General features: G+C 46.5%; 1 protein-coding gene across 1 annotated transcript in view; it reads left to right on the top strand.

Moving 5' to 3' along the window:
* LOC122799218 overlaps positions 1-18,324 on the top strand; it is a 1,108,404-nt gene that overhangs the window by 785,527 nt on the left and 304,553 nt on the right. Inside the window, exon 13 of the mRNA XM_044068137.1 lies at positions 8,506-8,550. Coding sequence (XP_043924072.1) covers positions 8,506-8,550 — 45 coding nt within the window. The remainder of the gene's footprint in view (positions 1-8,505; positions 8,551-18,324) is intronic.

The raw sequence follows: 18,324 nt of genomic DNA, 5'->3' as shown, positions 1-18,324 counted from the left end.
CCTCTCAGAGGCGTCCCTACCAGGGACATCCTAGAAGCTGCTACCTGGAGTTCTGTACATACTTTCACCAAGCATTACCATCTGCCAATTTTCTCTAAATCCAGAGCTGGCTTTGCCACTGCTGTCTTGCAGGGCGTTATAGCTGGTCCTAATGCTATCTAAATTCCTCCTCCCATCCTTAGCTTTGGGAATCTACCCAAAAGTGATGACTGCAACAGTGAAACATGAAGAACATAGTACAGTTGTGTACACTTACCATAAATGTAGATGTTAGAGTGTGTTCACTGTTGCAGTCCTGGTTACCCTCCCTCAAACCCCCTTACTTCTTTTGGCTATACCTCTACTCTCCTTTGCTATGCTCAAAAGCTTTCTGGTGTATTTGCTTTTTTGTTGGCGGTATATCCTTGTATATTTATAGATTTAATTGCTTCCCATTAGGGGGGCACCTGACATCTGGGGCAAGAAAAACTGATGTAATGGCGTCGGCTGCATGTTTTATACCCCTGATGACCTGACATCGCAGAAGAAGGAACAGCAACCGATGCAGGACCCAAGACTTTGTTAATCAGGCCGACTGAGGGCTACTGCAAGCAGATAACCCAAAAGTGATGACTGCAACAGTGAATACACTCGAACATCTACATTTATGGTAAGTGTACACAACTGTACTTTTCATCTCTTCCTGATTCATTTACTAATGTATCAGATTTTTGCATTAGAGTTTTTCTCTGCCTTAAACTTTTAGTGAGAGAGCCAAAGGGTTTATATTTGTCTAATGTGTAAACACAATTGCAGATTTCATATTCTTCAGAAAATGCACATTAGTACATAAAATATCCTGATACTGTATTCATGTTCTAAGTGTGTAAATGGTGCTACCATTTGCAGGGATGCTGAATTTTCATGTTTTTTTCAGGAAACTAGCAGAAAATCATAATTTTGGACTGTGAGTAGTAGAAAAAATATGGGATTTTATTTATCCTTCTTGTTGACTGGGTTAGTCCCACTAGGCTAGCAGTCTCTTTTCAGGGGAGACCTGAGGTGATATTTGTATTGCTAGGAGCATTTTGGCCAGGGTGGTAAGGACCTTACCCTACTCTTTTCATTAGGTGATTGTGGGATCTTTTACATCCACCTTAGCTATCACTAACTTAAGCAGATTGAACCTTGGTTTAACATCTCATCTTAAAGGGAGGCACACTCAGGACTATAGTGTCCCTTATGCTGCACTGCACCATCAGCAATCGATCTGCCGGGTGCAGGATGCAACCCACAACCTTCAGCACCAAAGGTGAGTTACCTGTTGAGACACTGACACTTTTTTTTTCACAGAATATAGCATTTTACACCAGAGCAGTTAGTCACCACAACTTGTATTATTTGTAATAATGTTGATTTGCTTTGTTGAATGCACTAAAATGATAATGTAATCCTGTTAATGACTTGAAGTTAAACTTAAATCCAGGAATTATACTGTGATTTTTTTTTTCATCTCATGAAAAATGGAATGTCATTAAAAACCTGTAAATCAGTGTTTCTGATTATTTAAAAAAGGTCCAGTATAAGTCATTGAAACATTTAAAATACTAGTATAGTTGCCTGGTAAGAAATGCTCATAACTGACAGCTTGGATACACCAAGACATTTAACATGTATACTCAAGTTTGTCAAATTACAATAAAGTGAACCAGCCTTTAAAAAAGCATCAGGGGGATCCTCCTGCATACACTATGTGAGAGCATATTGTGCATGTCCCCATACTTTATTCTTGTCATTCCAAGGTTACTGCACCTCAGAGAAAGAGTAGTCATCGGTATACAGTGAAAACTCAATCTCTCTGTTTTTCCTGGATGTTGTGAGATTAGACCACCCATTCTGAGCAGTACCTCCTAATTCCTATGTAAAGTGAGCATCAGTGCATGAACAGCTGCCACTTCAGGCATGTATGGTTGAGCAGTTGTGAAATGAGCTGTGTGCTCGTGTGAACACCATGCTCTAACCCATTTAAAAAGCAATGTTAAGTTGTCCCTCTCACCTTCATTCTTGCTGGTTGGGTTCGGAGCCGATCCTCGGCTCCGACTCTGCTATCTACTAAAGCTCGAGAGCTATTTACTGACTCGAGGCCTCCCCACATCCCACAATGCTTGGCACTAGATACCCAGATCTCGTTTACCGCTTCAGCTACGAGGTTGCGTTTTTACTGGCTCAGGTCGTATTAATCTTTTTTGGTCTTATTAGCTTAAAATCTACCTTTGTATTTTTCTTGTATATAGATTGTCTTTCCCTTTTAGTATAATTAGACTGTGTATCCCCTAGTTTGTCCCACTCAGGAAACTTGTTTTTTGTTAGAGAGTTTCTAACCCCCCCCCCCTTGTTTCTTCTCTTTAGTGGCTAACCCCACCCTTTTTGTACCTAATAGGAGTAGCGTTTAGCCTTGTAATATTTGTATATATTTTTATTAGTGGATAGTTTTTGTTGTTAAGTGTGGTGTGATAGTTATTGTTGGTATTACTGTTAGTTTAACTAGTGCGGGTAAGTGACTGTTCCTGTGTGCCTTGTTTAATTTTCTCTCTTTGGTATCCCCTTCCAGTATGTCCAAGGATACCAAAGTTTCAGACTTCAAGAAGTGTGACTCGTGCTGTCAGAAGATGTCTCTGACAGACGGTCACACTTCTTGTGTTTATTGCTTGGGTTCCCTACACCTGCAGGACTCCTGCTCGGCCTGTCACGCCTTCAGCCCGAGAGTCCTGCAGGAGCGTAGGAACAAGCTTATTTTGAGAGGCTTACTCAAGCCAGAGGGATCCCCAGCGAAGCCTCAGTCAGGAAAATCCTTAAAGGCCCGCCAAGCCGTCGGCTCCCAGCTCTGAGCCATCGCCAGGCGGAGCATCTGCCTCCTCTTTGGTTCCGGCTGGAACAGACATCTCTGGACCTCAGTCGGCTCCGGCTTTAGTGTCGGAACCGTCTTTGGGCCGAAAACATTCTAGGTCCCCTTCCCTAGAATCGGTTCATTCGGCTCCGAGGTCACCATTGCTTCAGTCGGAGCGAAGCCATAGGTCCCACTCCTCTCGGTCCTCCAGGCTCTCCGATCATGACTTGGAGAGGGGTGGTCAGTAGACTCCTTAAATCGTAGGCCCTGGCCAAGATGTTAACCAGCCCTTCTCAACAGACTGTGGCTGTCCCTGTGTCTTCAGCAGTTCCTCCTCCGGCTCCCCTTTTGTGTTTGGAGCCGGAGCTGGTTGGGGCTCAAATCTTGGAAACGTCGAGCCGATACCACACCTTTCGGCTCCTTCGTCGGCTCTGATCTCTTCATTGGTTCCTTCCTTGGAGGAATCTGGGCGCTGGGACTCCCTCGTCGGGTCCGAGGGGGCGAGTGGCATCGGACCCTTGTCCGACCCCGTTCTCCCCCTCGTGGCTTTGGCGCAGGTGAGCTCTGCTCCGACATCAGCCTCGGAGCCGTCCCTCTCTGTGCCGGGAGGGGTTCACGTCTCTTCGGAGCGGGGACCTGCTACTCTGCCTGATAGGGGTGCCTTCGAGGTCATGAGGAGCGTGCTGACTCCTGAGTTGGCTCCTCGATCGGCCCCGTTGGCTCCTCCCCCCATGGTGCCTGCATCGGTCTCTGCCCACCCTTCTGATCCCAAGCGTGGAGAACAGATGTTCCAGGTCGCCCCATTGGGCATATCTTCCTCTTCCGAGGCCTCCCCTGATCATTCAGAGGAGCCCCCTCGGAAGAGAAAATGTAAGAGGAAACATGTCGACTCTCCCGAGTCAGTCACGTCTGATACCGACTTGGAGGATTCGGAAGGGTCCCCAAGATCCCCCTCTGAGGATGTCTCTTTTTCAGACATCCTAGAGATCCTTAAGCAGAGGGGAACTGGACTGCCATTAACCCTTCCAAGGACGAATCGGTATACCTGGACGCGTTTGGTTCTTGCCCTTACACCTCCTGGGTGTCTCCACCCTTCGACCCACTGATGGAAGTAGTGGCTCGAAGGGCCTGGTCAGCCCCGGACACAGTGGAAACAGCTCCCCACTGGCCCACTAAGTTCATTACAGCCCCATCCAACAAACAGTTTTTGACAAAAGGTGTCCCCGTTGATGCCAAGGTGGTTGCAGCAGCCACGAAGAAGGAGTTGGCTGACCCTTCAGTGCCTGTCCATCCACCTAATAGAGTCTAGGACAATGTACAGGTACGGGAAGCGGATGTTTTCCTCAGTGACTTTTTCTATGCGTTTGCTGAATTATCTGTGCCACTTCACCCGCCTTCAAATGGATCTTCTCAAGGAACTGGGTGATACCCTTCAGGATCCATCAGCTGCGGGGGCTCAAGATAAGATTAACTCCCAGCTGGCGACCCTTAACTCAGTCGTCAACTCCTCCATGCGGTTCATTTCTTATGCAGCCGATGGGGCGAGTAGGGCCGCAGGTACAGGCGTGGCTTTGAGAAGACATGCCTGGATGCGGTTATGTAACTTTGCTGACCCCTTTAAGGCGTCCTTCACCAGTACCCCCTTCGATGGTTTGGCTCTGTTTGTACCACACGTGAAGGATACCCTTACCAGGTGTGAGCAGGAAGGCAAGACTCTCTCTGCTGTGGGAATCCGTTTTTCTACTCCCTCTAGACCATACCCTAAAGGTCAGAAGAGTGGGAAAATGTGGTTTCAGAAACCCCAGGGAGTCGTGCCTGACACACGTGGTGAGTTTCCCTCCAGGGGCAGGGGAGGGAACAATAATAGACGCCGCCCGAGGGGCAGAGGGGGTCCGCAAAATCAGGGTAGCAGAGAATCTTTCTCTGACAAACCTTTTCAGCACCCCTGAGGGGCTGCCCGACTGTCCACCTTCGGAGGCAGTCGGGGGAAGATTGTCACTGTACCCAGAAGCCTGGCAACTCCTCACACAAGACAAATGGGTACGGTCTATCATATCCGAGGGTTACAAAATCCCCTTTGTCCACACCCCTGTACAAACAGCCAAGTCCCTTCCAGATGTTCCACCTGGTCTAAGGGAACAAGCAGTGCCAGAAATTTCAAAACTGCTAAAAAAACGGGCTATCCAGCCAGTCCTAGCAGATCAGCAAGGATCCATAATTTACTCCAAGTTCTTTTTGGTACCAAAAAAGACAGGGGACTGGAGACCCATTTTGGATCTCAACAGGTTAAACAAATCTCTTCAAAGAACAAAGTTCCGGATGGTCACGCTTCAATCCATTCTACCCTTTTTGGGTCAGAACAATTGGATGTGCTTCATAGACCTTCAGGATGCGTATTACCATATCAAAATGGACAGGTGCTCCAGAAGGTTTCTCCGCTTCTGGCTGGGAGCCAGTCACTATCAATTCAGAGCCCTGCCCTTTGGTCTCACCACAGCCCCACAGGGTGTTCACCAAATGCATGGCAGTGGTTACGGCTTACCTGAGACGGTGAGGATTCCAGGTGTTTCCATATCTAGACGACTGGCTCCTTACTGCTTCCACCAGGCATCAGCTACTCTGAGCCAGGGATTATACCATCCAAACTTGCTCCGAGCTAGGTATCTCAGTAAATTTCGAAAAGTCTGCATGGTCACCTTGTCAGTCTATAACCTTTATAGGCGCAAGATTAAATACAAAAGATCTGTCTGCAAAACTTCCTCTAGACAGAGTGTCAGACATTCGCCGTCATGTGCAGGTCTTACCACAGTGCAAAATGAGTCAGGCCAGACTTGTACTAAAAACGCTGGGTTTCATGGCAGCAGCAATCATACTAGTTCTCCTGGCTCGTTTTCGCATGCGGATTCTTCAGTGGATGCTTTTTACCCAATGGACTTTTCAACAACCTCCGATGTCTCACAAGATAATAATCACTCAATCATGCAAAGACCACCTGGCGTGGTGGATGATCTCCCCTCTAGTACTCCAGGGCACATCGTTTGTTCTTCCTCCTCCTGTTGCCACGGTGACCACGGATGCCTCCCTGATCGGGTGGGGGGGGGGCATTTTCAGGGCAGGACTGTCCAGGGCACTTGGCAACCTCTAGAGTACCACCTGCACATAAATGTCTTGGAGATGAGAGCGGTGCTTTTAGCGTTGCAAGCTCTTCAGGACTCTACCCACCGGGACTATTGCAATTCAAACAGACAATATGTCTGTAGTGTGGTACATCAACAAGCAGGGCGGAACCAAGTCCTATCTCTTATGTCGAGAAGCACTCAGACTCTGGCAGTGGGCAATCTCCTCTCAACGGTTTCTGATAGCAACGCACATCCCCGGGAAGTCCAACGTCATAGCGGACAGACTAAGCAGAGCTATTCTCATGCCTCACGAGTGGTCTCTCAATCAGTTAGTAGCGGACAAAATTTTCCGCAGATGGGGTCAACCTTGCTGCGACCTGTTCGCAACTCCTCTCGACAGCAAGTGCGACGATTTCTTCACTCTCTTCCCGGGCACTCCCCCAGGGACGCTCTAGTTCACGATTGGCCCCGGGGCCTTCTCTATGCATTCCCACACTTTCCCCTAATTACCAAACTAATTCAGAAGGCGACCGCATTTGGATTCAGGATGATCCTCATTGCCCCTTACTGGCCTCGACAAATTTGGTTCCCATTCCTGCATCGTCACCTGCTGGAGCAGCCTTGGAATCTGGACCCATTGCCAGACCTCTTGGTCCATCAGTCGGGCGGGCTGCACTAATCCCTTCAGTCTCTCAACCTCACAGCTTGGTTGCTGCACTTCCAACCTTAGCCAGGCTTCCGCATATTTCTCAGCCGGTGCATGAAATCATCCTTTCTTCGCACAAATCTACCACCAGTAAGACTTATGCTAGTAATTGGAAACGTTTCTCTTTCTGGGCAGAGGCTAGGAATATAGACCCCTTTACAGCCCCTGTCCATCACGTTCTAGATTTTTTAGCAGAACTCTTTCAAGCTGGTTCCTCGTCTGCCACCATTAGGGTCCAATTAGTTGCTATCGCAAATTTCCATGCTGGCCTGTCAGAAACCAGGATCATGTCCCACAAACTTTGCAAGGCCTTTCTTAAAGGGACTATTTTGCTTAGGCCCCCGGTCAGAGATCCCCCGCCTCCGTGGGACTTAAACTTGATATTAGCTTCCTTGATTCTCCCCCCTTTTGAACCTGCGGCTACCTGTTCCTTAAAATTGCTCTCCTGGAAGACTCTCTTTTTAGTAGCCATCACCTCAGCTAGGAGAGATTCGGAACTTTAAGCTCTCTGTATTCATCGTCCTTACCTTGTGTTTCATAAGGATAGAGTTTCACTCAGGACTGATCCTTCGTTTCTGCCCAAGATACCTTCCGAAACAAACCTGAATCAGGCTATTGATCTACCTGTCTTTTTTTCCTAACTATTCGAACAAATCTGAACAAAAGTTACACCAATTGGATGTTCATAGGCAATTACGTTTTTATTTGGATAGGATCAAGCAAACAAGGAAATCGGACCAACTCGTCCTGTCCTATGCTGAGGGCAAACAGGACCTGCCAGTTTCTAAAGTAACCTTATCCAGGTGGTTGTCCTCTATTATTACTTTGATTTATCAGCTGAGACATAAAGAACTCCCTACTAAACCCAAAGGTCATTCCACCAGAGCGTTAGCTACTTCAGTAGCTTTTCAAGCAAGACTACCTATGGAATCTATTTGTGCCACAGCCACATGGGCCACTCCTCATACTTTCATTTCACATTATAAGTTGGATATGGCCTCTAGGGGTAGAGCTGCTTTTGGTTCCACTGTGCTCGAGAGTCTGTTCCGATGAGCCACCCAGGATTAAGGTGCTAAGGACGCTGTCCCAACCAGCAAGAATGAAGGCGAGAGAGACCACTTAACATTAAGAAGTTATGTACCTACCATAACGTTCCATGTTAGCTATCTTCTTCTCGCCTTCTTTCTTGCGTCCCACCCTCCATCCCCCTAGCCTGGACAGACCAAGAAAAGTCCATTTTTGAGACCTTTTTCCTCTGGCTGAGTCTTATCTTGGTTACGTCCTCCTCTGTCTTAGTACTGTAGGAAAACCTTGTAGTATATGTATTTTCTATGGTGTTAGCTGTGCCAAATGAGATCTGGGTATCTAGCGCCAAGCATTGTGGGATATGGGGAGGCCTCAAGCCAGTAAATAGCTCTCGAGCTTTAGTAGATGGCCGAGTCGGAGCCAAGGATCGGCTCTGAACCCAACCAGCAAGAAAGAAGGCGAGAAGAAGACAACTAACATGGAACGTTATGGTAGGTACATAACTTCTTATTCTTGAGTGTTGATGTATGAGTGAGACCCATGTTGAAGCTGTGAGCTTCTCTACAAGTCAGGAAATGGCATGTTTGAGATAAAAATTAAAGTTGTTTAGGTATTCAGAGATTTACTTGTCAAGCATCCATATTTATAATGTTTTTTGGTTTCTCACCATGAGTTTTCATTGTGTTGCAGTTGATATTTCTTAATGATAAATCTGTATACACGTCATGCATGTTCCAGTTTTTCTGAGCTTTTTGAACTTTACCTCAATGACATTTGTGCTTCCACAGGCACACATGAGACTCCATCTTCTCGGAGATTGGGACCATCATCAGGTAAGACATTTCTTTTTTTTCTTAAGAGTTTTCATGTCCTTTTTATCATAACTGTTGTAATTTTTTTCTTTGCACTTAAATGAATAAAAATAGATGAACTTTCCCATTTGATAACCTGATTTCATTCTTTCATTATAAGTGCCACCTTGTACTGTCCAAAAAAAAAAATAAAAGACAGAAATGCTAGGCCTTTCTTGATAACATAAGGCAAATGCTGTGTGTATGTAAGATTTTGTATCCGTTATAGGTTTACCAGTGTCTCAGCAGTTATTATCCCGTCAGTAGTATGTAAGCACTGCCTGGATGCTTAGTGCAGATGCAAGGGCCATTATCTGCGCCTAGGTGAATGGAGATCAGTGGACAGCCTTGGCACTAAAGGTACCATTCAGACAGGGTGAGGAGTGAATTGGCATGGCCGCTTGCCTTTCGTGGGGAGAGGGGAAAGATTTCTGAGCTCAGAGGGATGTATGATTTCTTCAGTGGAGAGCAGGAATACCACTTCACATACTTGCAGGAAAGGAGCAAGACTCCCTTGTGGATGAGTGTGACAACCAGCACAGTCAGCCTTGTCCATGTTCTTAGCTGAGCATCTGTGGAGCATTAGGGCTGTAACTAATAAAACCTTCGAACCCCACTAATGGTTCAGTGAATGGTGCCTCCCCATCTACACTGTCCCAGGTTATAGGAAATAAATGAGCTGAGTGGCCTACAGGGGTCTGAGGCCCGACATCCAGCAGGGGCAGCGAATGCAATTAAAAAAAAAGTGTAATCACCAAGTAATCAAACCCAAACATACCCACTTGGTTACAACTTGCTTTACTTGAATGAGGTTACTACAGTCTGCATTTGCTATTTCTCTCAGATGCAGTGTTGCTTAAGTTGATCGTGTTAGATAGAATTGCAGATTTCCAGAAGAAATGTATTTCCAAAAACCTATATTGATTTCATTTTTTTTGGGACTGACACACTTAATCTTCTGACATAGAATCTCCAGAGAGTGATTAGTATGTACTTTGGTATTGGTTGTGATGTCTTGCATGATTGTGCTTTGCATCTGTCACCGTGGGAGTTTTCTGTACCAATTTCCTTTCCTTGCATGTGAGGTCACATACATGATGAAATTACAAGACTAATAAGTAACAAATACTGGACTGTTCCACACCCAAAAAACATTGCTTAGTCTGCAGTCATATTGACTGGGGCTGACTTGCACTTGAGCTTGGTTCATTCTAGTATGGGAGTTGCCAGCTTTGGCATTTATAGGTTTTTGTAGTTCAGACTTGTGTTCCATGTGCTCTCTGCCCTTTCCCATCACATTGCTGACTACTTGCTAAAGAAGTGTGTGTGTTGTGTGAACTGAAGAATAAAGCATGTTTGTTTATTATTTCAGTAGACTGCCACTTGCTTAGTATTTCAGTGCGGTGTGTAAAGTTTCAGGTATTAGGAGTGTTTCTCCTTTTGTCATCTGATTTGTAAGGAGTGGCCTTTGTTTTTTGCCTGTAAATATGTAATTATAAACTGTGTCTTGGTAGCAGGACTAAGCACAGACCCCTTTTTACTCCAAAAGATGGGATAGTAAGGCTGCTGTATTGAAGGTTTCTTCAAGCAGTCCATTACGCACTATACCAGCTTGATGTGTAAGGACAGTTTTTCAGTGGTTACTGTGGAGCTTGTGTTATAATTCTTTTCATAGTTTCATAGGTGTGTACTAGGCTAATGGTCCTGAAGCCTTTACAAGCCTAGCCCCCAAAAAATTACCTTGGCATCATGCCACCTGATGTTAGTTCACAGACCATCTATCCAGTAGGGCAACTGGAGTAATCCCTGGGCTGAACTTTCTGTTACCCATCCACTTGTCAAGATTTCTCTTGAAGAGGGCCAGCGAGGTGCTCTGCTTGACATGAATGGGAAGCTTATTCTAGAGTATGGGTAGTCTCTGGGTCATGAACTTGTCCCTGCAGCATGTTCTGTTGAGTGTGGTGATGAGGATGTCCTTCAAGAATGCAACTGCAGTCCTTACATATGGGTTGTCCTGCCTCAGGCAGCCCTCGGTCGTCCGGATTCCAAAGTCTGGGTCCGGCGTCGGCTGATGTCACCTCCTCCCGGACGTCAGAGCGGCTGGGGTATAAAAGCATCAGCCAACGCCATCTTCCTCGGTCTTTCTTGCCGCGCGGTGCCCGAAGCAGAAGCAGTTCGCAAGTGCCGATCGGTCAGCTGCTGTGTTTTACGTACCAAAGTCATCAAAAAGCTAAGTACCCCGTTGGGGAACCTTTTCTTGCCTCAGCCGATGTCAGATAAAACTGCAAAAGTTAATAACCTTTGGCTTGTGGTAAGCAAATACCTCATAAGGACTTCCATTCTTACTGCCTTCCCTGCCTTGGCCCAGACCACGACGTCTCGGCCTGTGCTGCCTGTGCTTGCTTCAATAAGCGCACACTCAGGCGCCGGGCAGAGTTTGCTGAAGATTTTTTTGGCGAAAAGTACTCTTATACCATGCCGTCGGAACAACCGACGACCCATATTTCCAAAAAACGGAAAGACCAGGACCGACATTCTCGGCCAGCGACTTCCTCCGACACCACGCCAAAAACTACCGTGAGTGCATCGGTCTCTTCTGAGGCGGTTATTCCATCGCTCCCAACCGACGACACCGCTTTACCGATCACTTCGGCCCCGGAGCCTACGCCGGTGCCGGTTGTTGATTTTCCTCCAGAATCTGAAGCCCAAGATTTGCCCGAGACCATACCGGTGGACAAAGTTACTCCAGCACATGGGGCGGCTAGACCTCCGATGTCTATGTCGATCAAGGCCTACACACGTGCTAAGGCTTCTAGCCAGGCTAAGTCTCACCCTCCTAAATCCTTGCCTCAGCCCACTACTGATAAACAGATCATGACTTTAGCTGCAGATCTAATTTCCTTAATCAGAGGTTCCCAGGCTCATCCTGATCGAGGTTCTCAGCCGCCTTCAGACAAAAGGCCCAGGGTTGAGCAGACAGACACCCTTTCCTCAGATGAAGCCTCTGGTGACTCTGATCACTCAGATGCCCAGGAAGAGTCCTTCCAGGCCTACAAGGATTCTGATGTGGAGGAATCTATTCCTTCTGCCTCTCCTCCTGAGGATATTTCTTTTGGGGAAATTCTCCACTCCATGAGAGAGCATTTTCAGTGGCAAGGCCAGGAATTCTCCGATTCCAGGAAATGGCTTCGTACCTTCCTTAAGCTTCCCCAGCACAGGCCTTTAGCTATCCCTCCAGTGTTAGATGTACTGGATGATGTGTACTCAGATTCAAGTGCTTTTCCTGATTCTCTCCCTCCTTCTCCTGTAAAGCCAGACAGATACTACAGGGTTCCTGAAACTCATAAATATTTCTTTAAGGCCCATTCTGTTGATCTAGAAACTATTTCCCAGGGGCCCAAAAATCCTTTGCCCTCGGACAGGGAAGCTAGATCCCTGGAGAGGTGGGGCAAAAAAGTTTATACCTCAACCACACTTGCCATGAGGGCCCTTAATTGCCTTTTTCATATGTTTCAGTATCAGGATTTCTTGATGGATGATTTGCAGAAAAAGTTAACCTCTCCTGAGCCTTTAGATAGAAAGGCCTTACAGGATTTGGTTCATAATACACAGCAGGTTAGCAATCATTTTCTTCAGTGTGGTTATGATGCATTGGAAGCTTCATGTAGGGCAGCTATGACAGGGGCCATCATACGTAGACATGCATGGTTGAAAGAACAGGCATTGCCAGATCATGTTAAATTAAAGCTTCTAGATGCACCTCTGGAAAAACACAAGCTATTTGGTGCTAATGCTCAGGATGTGTTGAAATCAATAGAGGAAAAGGCTAAATCAGTGCAAACAGTCAAATATTTCCTCCAGGTTCAGCCACCAAGGTTCAGCAGGAATTGGCCTTCTAAGAATTGGAGCTTTCCAGACACTGACAAGTTTCAAAGGGGAAAAAACAGGCGTGCCCGAGGGAGAGGGCAATGCCGAGGCTCCTACAAGGGACGCCAATGGCAACCGACTAATCAGAGAGGTGGCGCAGGGACCTCTACTGCTCCACAGGGACAATCACAATGACTTGACTTTGACACTGCCGACCAAGGCTCAAAGAGAAGCACCTTTAGGCGGAAAATTATCCTTATTTTCAAAAAATTGGCACATTTTAACAAAGGACAAATGGATTCTGGACATAATAGACCAAGGCTACAGGTTCCACTTCTATACTTTACCAACAAGACAAGGCATGCCAAACCTGCCACAAAATCAAAGGGCAGAGGCATTTGTACAAGTTTCAAAGCTGTTACAAATCAAAGCAATAGAAAAGGTTCCTCCTCAGGAACAAGGCCAGGGATTTTACTCAAGACTTTTCCTTGTTCCAAGAAAAGAAAAGCAATGGAGACCTATGCTGGACTTGTCCGCTCTAAACACTTTTCTCATTGTACCAAAATTCAAAATGCTGACGTTACAGCAACTCCTTCCCATGCTGGGCAAGGGGTCTTGGCTGGTTACTCTGGACCTCAAGGAGGCATACCTGCATGTCCCAATCAGACACAGTTGCAGAAGATACCTCAGATTTCTTGCAGGGCAGAGCATTATCAATTCTCAGCATTGCCTTTTGGCTTATCTACTGCGCCCAGAGTATTCACAAAATGCCTGGCATCAGTAATTGCACACTGCAGACTCCAGGGGATACAAATATACCCTTACCTGGACGACTGCCTTATACAAGCGGACAGTAAGCAAGCCTTGACAAAAAACTTGAATTATGTCATTCACTTACTACAGGCTTTGGGATACACAGTCAACTTACAAAAATCAAGACTACTGCCATCCCAACAAATAATTTTTCTAGGAGCCAAACTGGACACAGAATCACAAATGGCTTACCTCACAGAAGAGAAGCAAGAACAACTACCACATTACTTCAAAAGCCTAGCAAAGCTCACCCAGATGACTGCAAGGAAAATCCTGCAGGCCCTGGGTTTCATGGCATCTTGCATTCTACTGGTCCCACTGGCAAGACTACACATGAGAAAACTACAATGGTACCTAAAAAGTTTATGGTCTCAACACAACCACAACTTAGAAGCAGTTATCCCACTCATCCCATGTCTACAAAGGGAATTTCTGTGGTGGGCCCAAGCAAGCCAGTTAAACAAAGGTATGCCTTTCAACAAACCTCAAACAAGCCAAACCATTACAACAGATGCCTCAGACCATGGATGGGGGGGCGCATATGGAGGGCAATGGATCCCCCAGGAAGTGCATTTACACATCAATCAAAAAGAGATGTTAGCAGTAATTCATGCAATCGAGGCCTTCGGAAAATATCTTCAACAAGGCCATCTGCTAATAAAGACAGACAACACCACAGTTATGTGGTACATAAACAAGCAGGGTGGTACTCATTCTTACCCCCTTTGCAGACTAACAATGATTCTGTGGGAAAAGTCCCTGAAACTGAACATACAGCTGCAATCCCAGTTTGTCCCGGGCAAGGACAATGTTCTGGCGGACAGTCTAAGCAGAAACATCCTGGACCCGCACGAATGGATGTTGCATCCAGACATTTTTGCAGAAATAACTCATGCATGGGGGAGGCCGGACATAGATCTCTTTGCCTCCCACCTCAATCATCATCTGAAAAAGTTCTGCTCGAGGACACACCATCCACAAGCCTGGAGAATAGATGCTCTCTCATTCAGCTGGAACTCTCTAACAATCTATGCATTCCCACCTCTACCATTAATGACCAAGGTGTTACTGAAGATCAAAGCAGAGCAACCGAAAGGCATCTTAATAGCTCCAGATTGGCCAAGACAGCACTGGTATCCATTACTAAGGAGCATAACTTGCACCAAGCCGTGGCCCCTGCCTCAATGGCCTCTACTCTTGACTCAGCACAATTACAGGACGGTTCAGCCCAACCTGCAAACTTTGCAACTGGCAGCTTGGAGGGTTCCATGATTTCTCCCCATATCTCTCTCTCCAAGGAAGTTCAACAGATATTATTGGAAGCACGCAGACCTTCCACCAGAAAGACTTATTCAGCCAAATGGAAGAGATTCAACATCTGGAATATCAACAAGGGTCAGGATGCATCAGTAATGAGCATCCCGCAGATACTGGAATACTTGGCAGAAATGCAGCATAATGGACTTTCCTATTCTTCCATAAAAATACACGCCTCAGCAATTTCAGCAAAATACAACACTGATCCACCTGTGTTTTCACATCCTCTGCTAAGACAATTTCTAAGAGGGATAAAGAATATCAAACCTCCCAGAAAACCACCAGTGCCTGCATGGGACCTCAACTTCGTGTTGGAAAAATTAACCCTTCCTCCTTTTGAACCAGCAGCATCTTCAGAATTGCAATTTCTTTCCTGGAAAACAGTTTTCCTGTTGGCAATTACCTCAGCAAGAAGAGTTTCGGAGATACAGGCCCTCATGGCAGTACCTCCATTTCTCATTTTTCATCAGGACAGGGTTTCTTTAAGAACCAATCCTTCTTTCATGCCAAAAGTGATATCCAGGGTGTCTCTAAATCAAGCAGTTCACCTGCCTACTTTCTTCCCCAATCCTCAAAATAAAGGGGAAAAGCTGCTGAACACTTTGGACATACACAGACAACTACGATACTACTTGGACAGAACAAAGGCCAACAGAAAGTCTGCCCAACTATTTGTAGCATACGCTCCTGGAGTACAAGGAAAGGCAATTTCCAAACAAACAATCTTAAAATGGATTGGACATTGCATCAGATTCTGTTATTCTTTCCATGGAAAGGGTGTGCCAGCCAATATCAGGCCAGACTCCACCAGAGCTACAGCCACCTCCACAGCCTTCCTAAGAGGGGTGACTACAAAGGACATTCTAGAAGCTGCTACATGGAGCTCCGTGCATACATTTTCCAAGCACTACAACCTGCCTTTATATTCCAGATCCCGAGCAGGCTTTGCTTCGGCAGTCCTGCAGGGCATTTTAGCTACACCATCCTTATCTTAGAGCCTACCACCCCCAGCTTGGCTATGGTATTCAACTTATATGTAAGGACTGCAGTTGCATTCTTGAAGGACATAGTACAGTTTTGTACCTACCATAAATGTAGATGTCTGATAGATATGCAACTGCAGTCAGGTTTTCCTTCCCTCCTACCCCTCTGTGTATTGGGTCCACTTCCATCCTTTTATACTTAGCTGGGATATCTGTTATGGTGTATCTGTTTGTTGCTATTGTGTATATCTGGAATTTTTTATCCAGTTCTAAATTTAGCCTTCCTTGGAGGGCACCTGGCATCTGGGGCAAGAAACACTGAGGAAGATGGCGTCGGCTGATGCTTTTATACCCCAGCCGCTCTGACGTCGGGGAGGAGGCGACATCAGCTGACGCCGGACCCAGACTTTGGAATCCGGCCGACCGAGGGCTGCCTGAGGCAGGACAAACCCATATGTAAGGACTGCAGTTGCATATCTATCGGACATCTACATTTATGGTAGGTACAAAACTGTACTTTGTGATCTCTGGAGTGTGTGGCGTGGGGGGATTGGAATATCTTTAGGTGTAGTATTTCAGGTAAGGCTGGGTCAGACATGGCTTTATAAGTCAAGTAGAGATCACCTCTAAGTAGACGATAAGAGACTGAGAACAGCTGAAGTTTCTTGAGTCTGTCCATGTAGGGCATGTGTTTAACGCCTAGAATCCTTTTAGTGAGATACTTTTGTGGCTTCTCCATCTGTTGAAGGTGCCTAGCTTAGGTACATGCCAAACAGGGTGTTTTATTCAATGATTAGTCTGAGGGATGAGTCGAAAGGGATGATGACCTCTTTCTTCCTGGATGCAAAACCTTTGGTTTTGAGATGCACCACATAGAAGGACTTTCTGACCACAGTGGCATTGTGGTGGTTGAAGTTGAGGTGGGTGCCCAGATCTCTTATGATCCCTTCAGTGTTTAGTGGGCTCCTGTCGACGTGGTAATCAGTGGGAACTGAGTTTTTTCCAAAGGGAATGATAACTCATTTTTTGGCATTAAGATTAAGGCCACGGTTCTGATACCAGTCACTGGTCGCAGCGAAGCCCTTTTGTAGGATGTCTGCATCACTTGGGGAGTTAACTCCTAGCTTACAGTCATCACCAAACTTGGTCAGCTAGTGTCTCTCTGTGTTGGCCTGGACTTCTGAGAAGTAGATGCCAAACAGGAGAGGACCCAGGACCAAGCCCTGTGGGACTCCACTCATGACTGGTCACCAGTCTGACTTGGAATCCACAACTTTCACTTTGTGGGTCCTATCTGTGAGCCAGTTTGCAACCCATCTAGTGATGTAAGGATTGATGCCTAGTTTGGTGAGTTTATCAGTGATACCTGAGTGGGGAATGATATCAGAGGCCTTGGCCAGGTCAAGGTAGTCTGTATGCGCACTGCCTTACCCTCATCCACAGCCGTGGTGACTGCCTCAAAAAAGTCGTCCAGGTTCAGCAGGCAGGATCTCCCCTTGACAAAGCAAAACTGCGTGGGGTCAAGAATTTGGAGATTACTTATATGTTTGTTAAGCAGGTCCATGATGATGCACTCCATAGCTTTACATACCAGATTCGTTAGGCTAATGGCGCGATAGTTCCCAGGGTTTGTAGTCGCTCCCCCATTATGGAGAGGCATGACTGTAGCAGTGCGCATTTTGTTAGGGACAAAGCCTGAGGTAAGGCTGTGATTGAACAAGGCACACAGATGTGGTGCCAGTTCGTTTTGTAGTTAATGTAGAACACAGCCAGGGATATTATCAGGTCCCATGGATGCTGTGTTCTTGGCTTTGGACAATGCAGCTTTTACCTGTGCTGCAGAAATGTTGGGTACCATGCATGGTCCTTCAAGGATGCATCTGCAGTCCTTACAAATGGGTTGTCCTGTCGTCAGGCAGCCCTTCGGTCGGCTGGATTCCAAAGTCTGGGTCCGGCTTCGGCTGGTGTCGCACTTCACCCGACGTCATCGCTGCAGTTTTTCGGGTATAAAGGCATCAGCCGACGCCATCTTCCTCAGTCTTTCTTGCCGCGTGGTGCCCGAAGCAGAAGCTGTTCGCAAGTGCCGGTCGGTCAGATCCAGAGATTACTACTACCGAATACTACTTCGAAGACTTCTAAAAGCTGGCACCCGTTGGGGACTCTTTCTTGCCTCAGCCGATGTCAGAGAAAGTGAATAACTGTTTATCTTGTGGGAAACAAATACCTCATAAGGATTTCCACTCCTACTGCATACATTGTTTAGGCCCAGACCACGACGTAGCAGCTTGTCTAACCTGTGCTTCTTTTAAGCGTCCGTCGGAGTTTGCTGAACAGATTTTCGGCTCTGATTTTGCCTATATTATGCCGTCGGATCCTCCGACAACTCAAATTTCCAAAAAACGCAAAGAAAAGGACCGACACTCGCGGTCCGCGGTTTCGGCCGAAACCGCGATTAAGCAAACAGTGAGTGTCTCGGTTTCGGACGAAACCGAGCAAGCGGTTCTTTCTTCAGCCGAAACCATGCCTTCTACCGAGGCCTCCTCTAACCTGGTAGAATCGGCTTCTGAAATCCAACCTTCTGTTGCGGTTTCTCAGGAATTATCAGACACTATTCCCCTGGATATTTCTACCCCTGCACGTGGAGCTGCTAGGCCTCCAGCAGCCATGTCTATTAAGGCCTTTGCCAGGGCTAAAGCAGCCAAAGTTTCAAAAACGGTGCCTGCCAAACCCCCCTCACACAGGCCCAGCACCAGCTCCCATATGCTTTCTTTGGCTG

Source organism: Protopterus annectens, chromosome 4.part0 (assembly GCF_019279795.1).
Source record: "Protopterus annectens isolate FY-2018-M chromosome 4.part0, PAN1.0, whole genome shotgun sequence".
NCBI classification, from domain to species: Eukaryota; Metazoa; Chordata; order Ceratodontiformes; family Protopteridae; genus Protopterus; species Protopterus annectens.
This window is presented reverse-complemented; position numbering and strand designations above follow the sequence as displayed.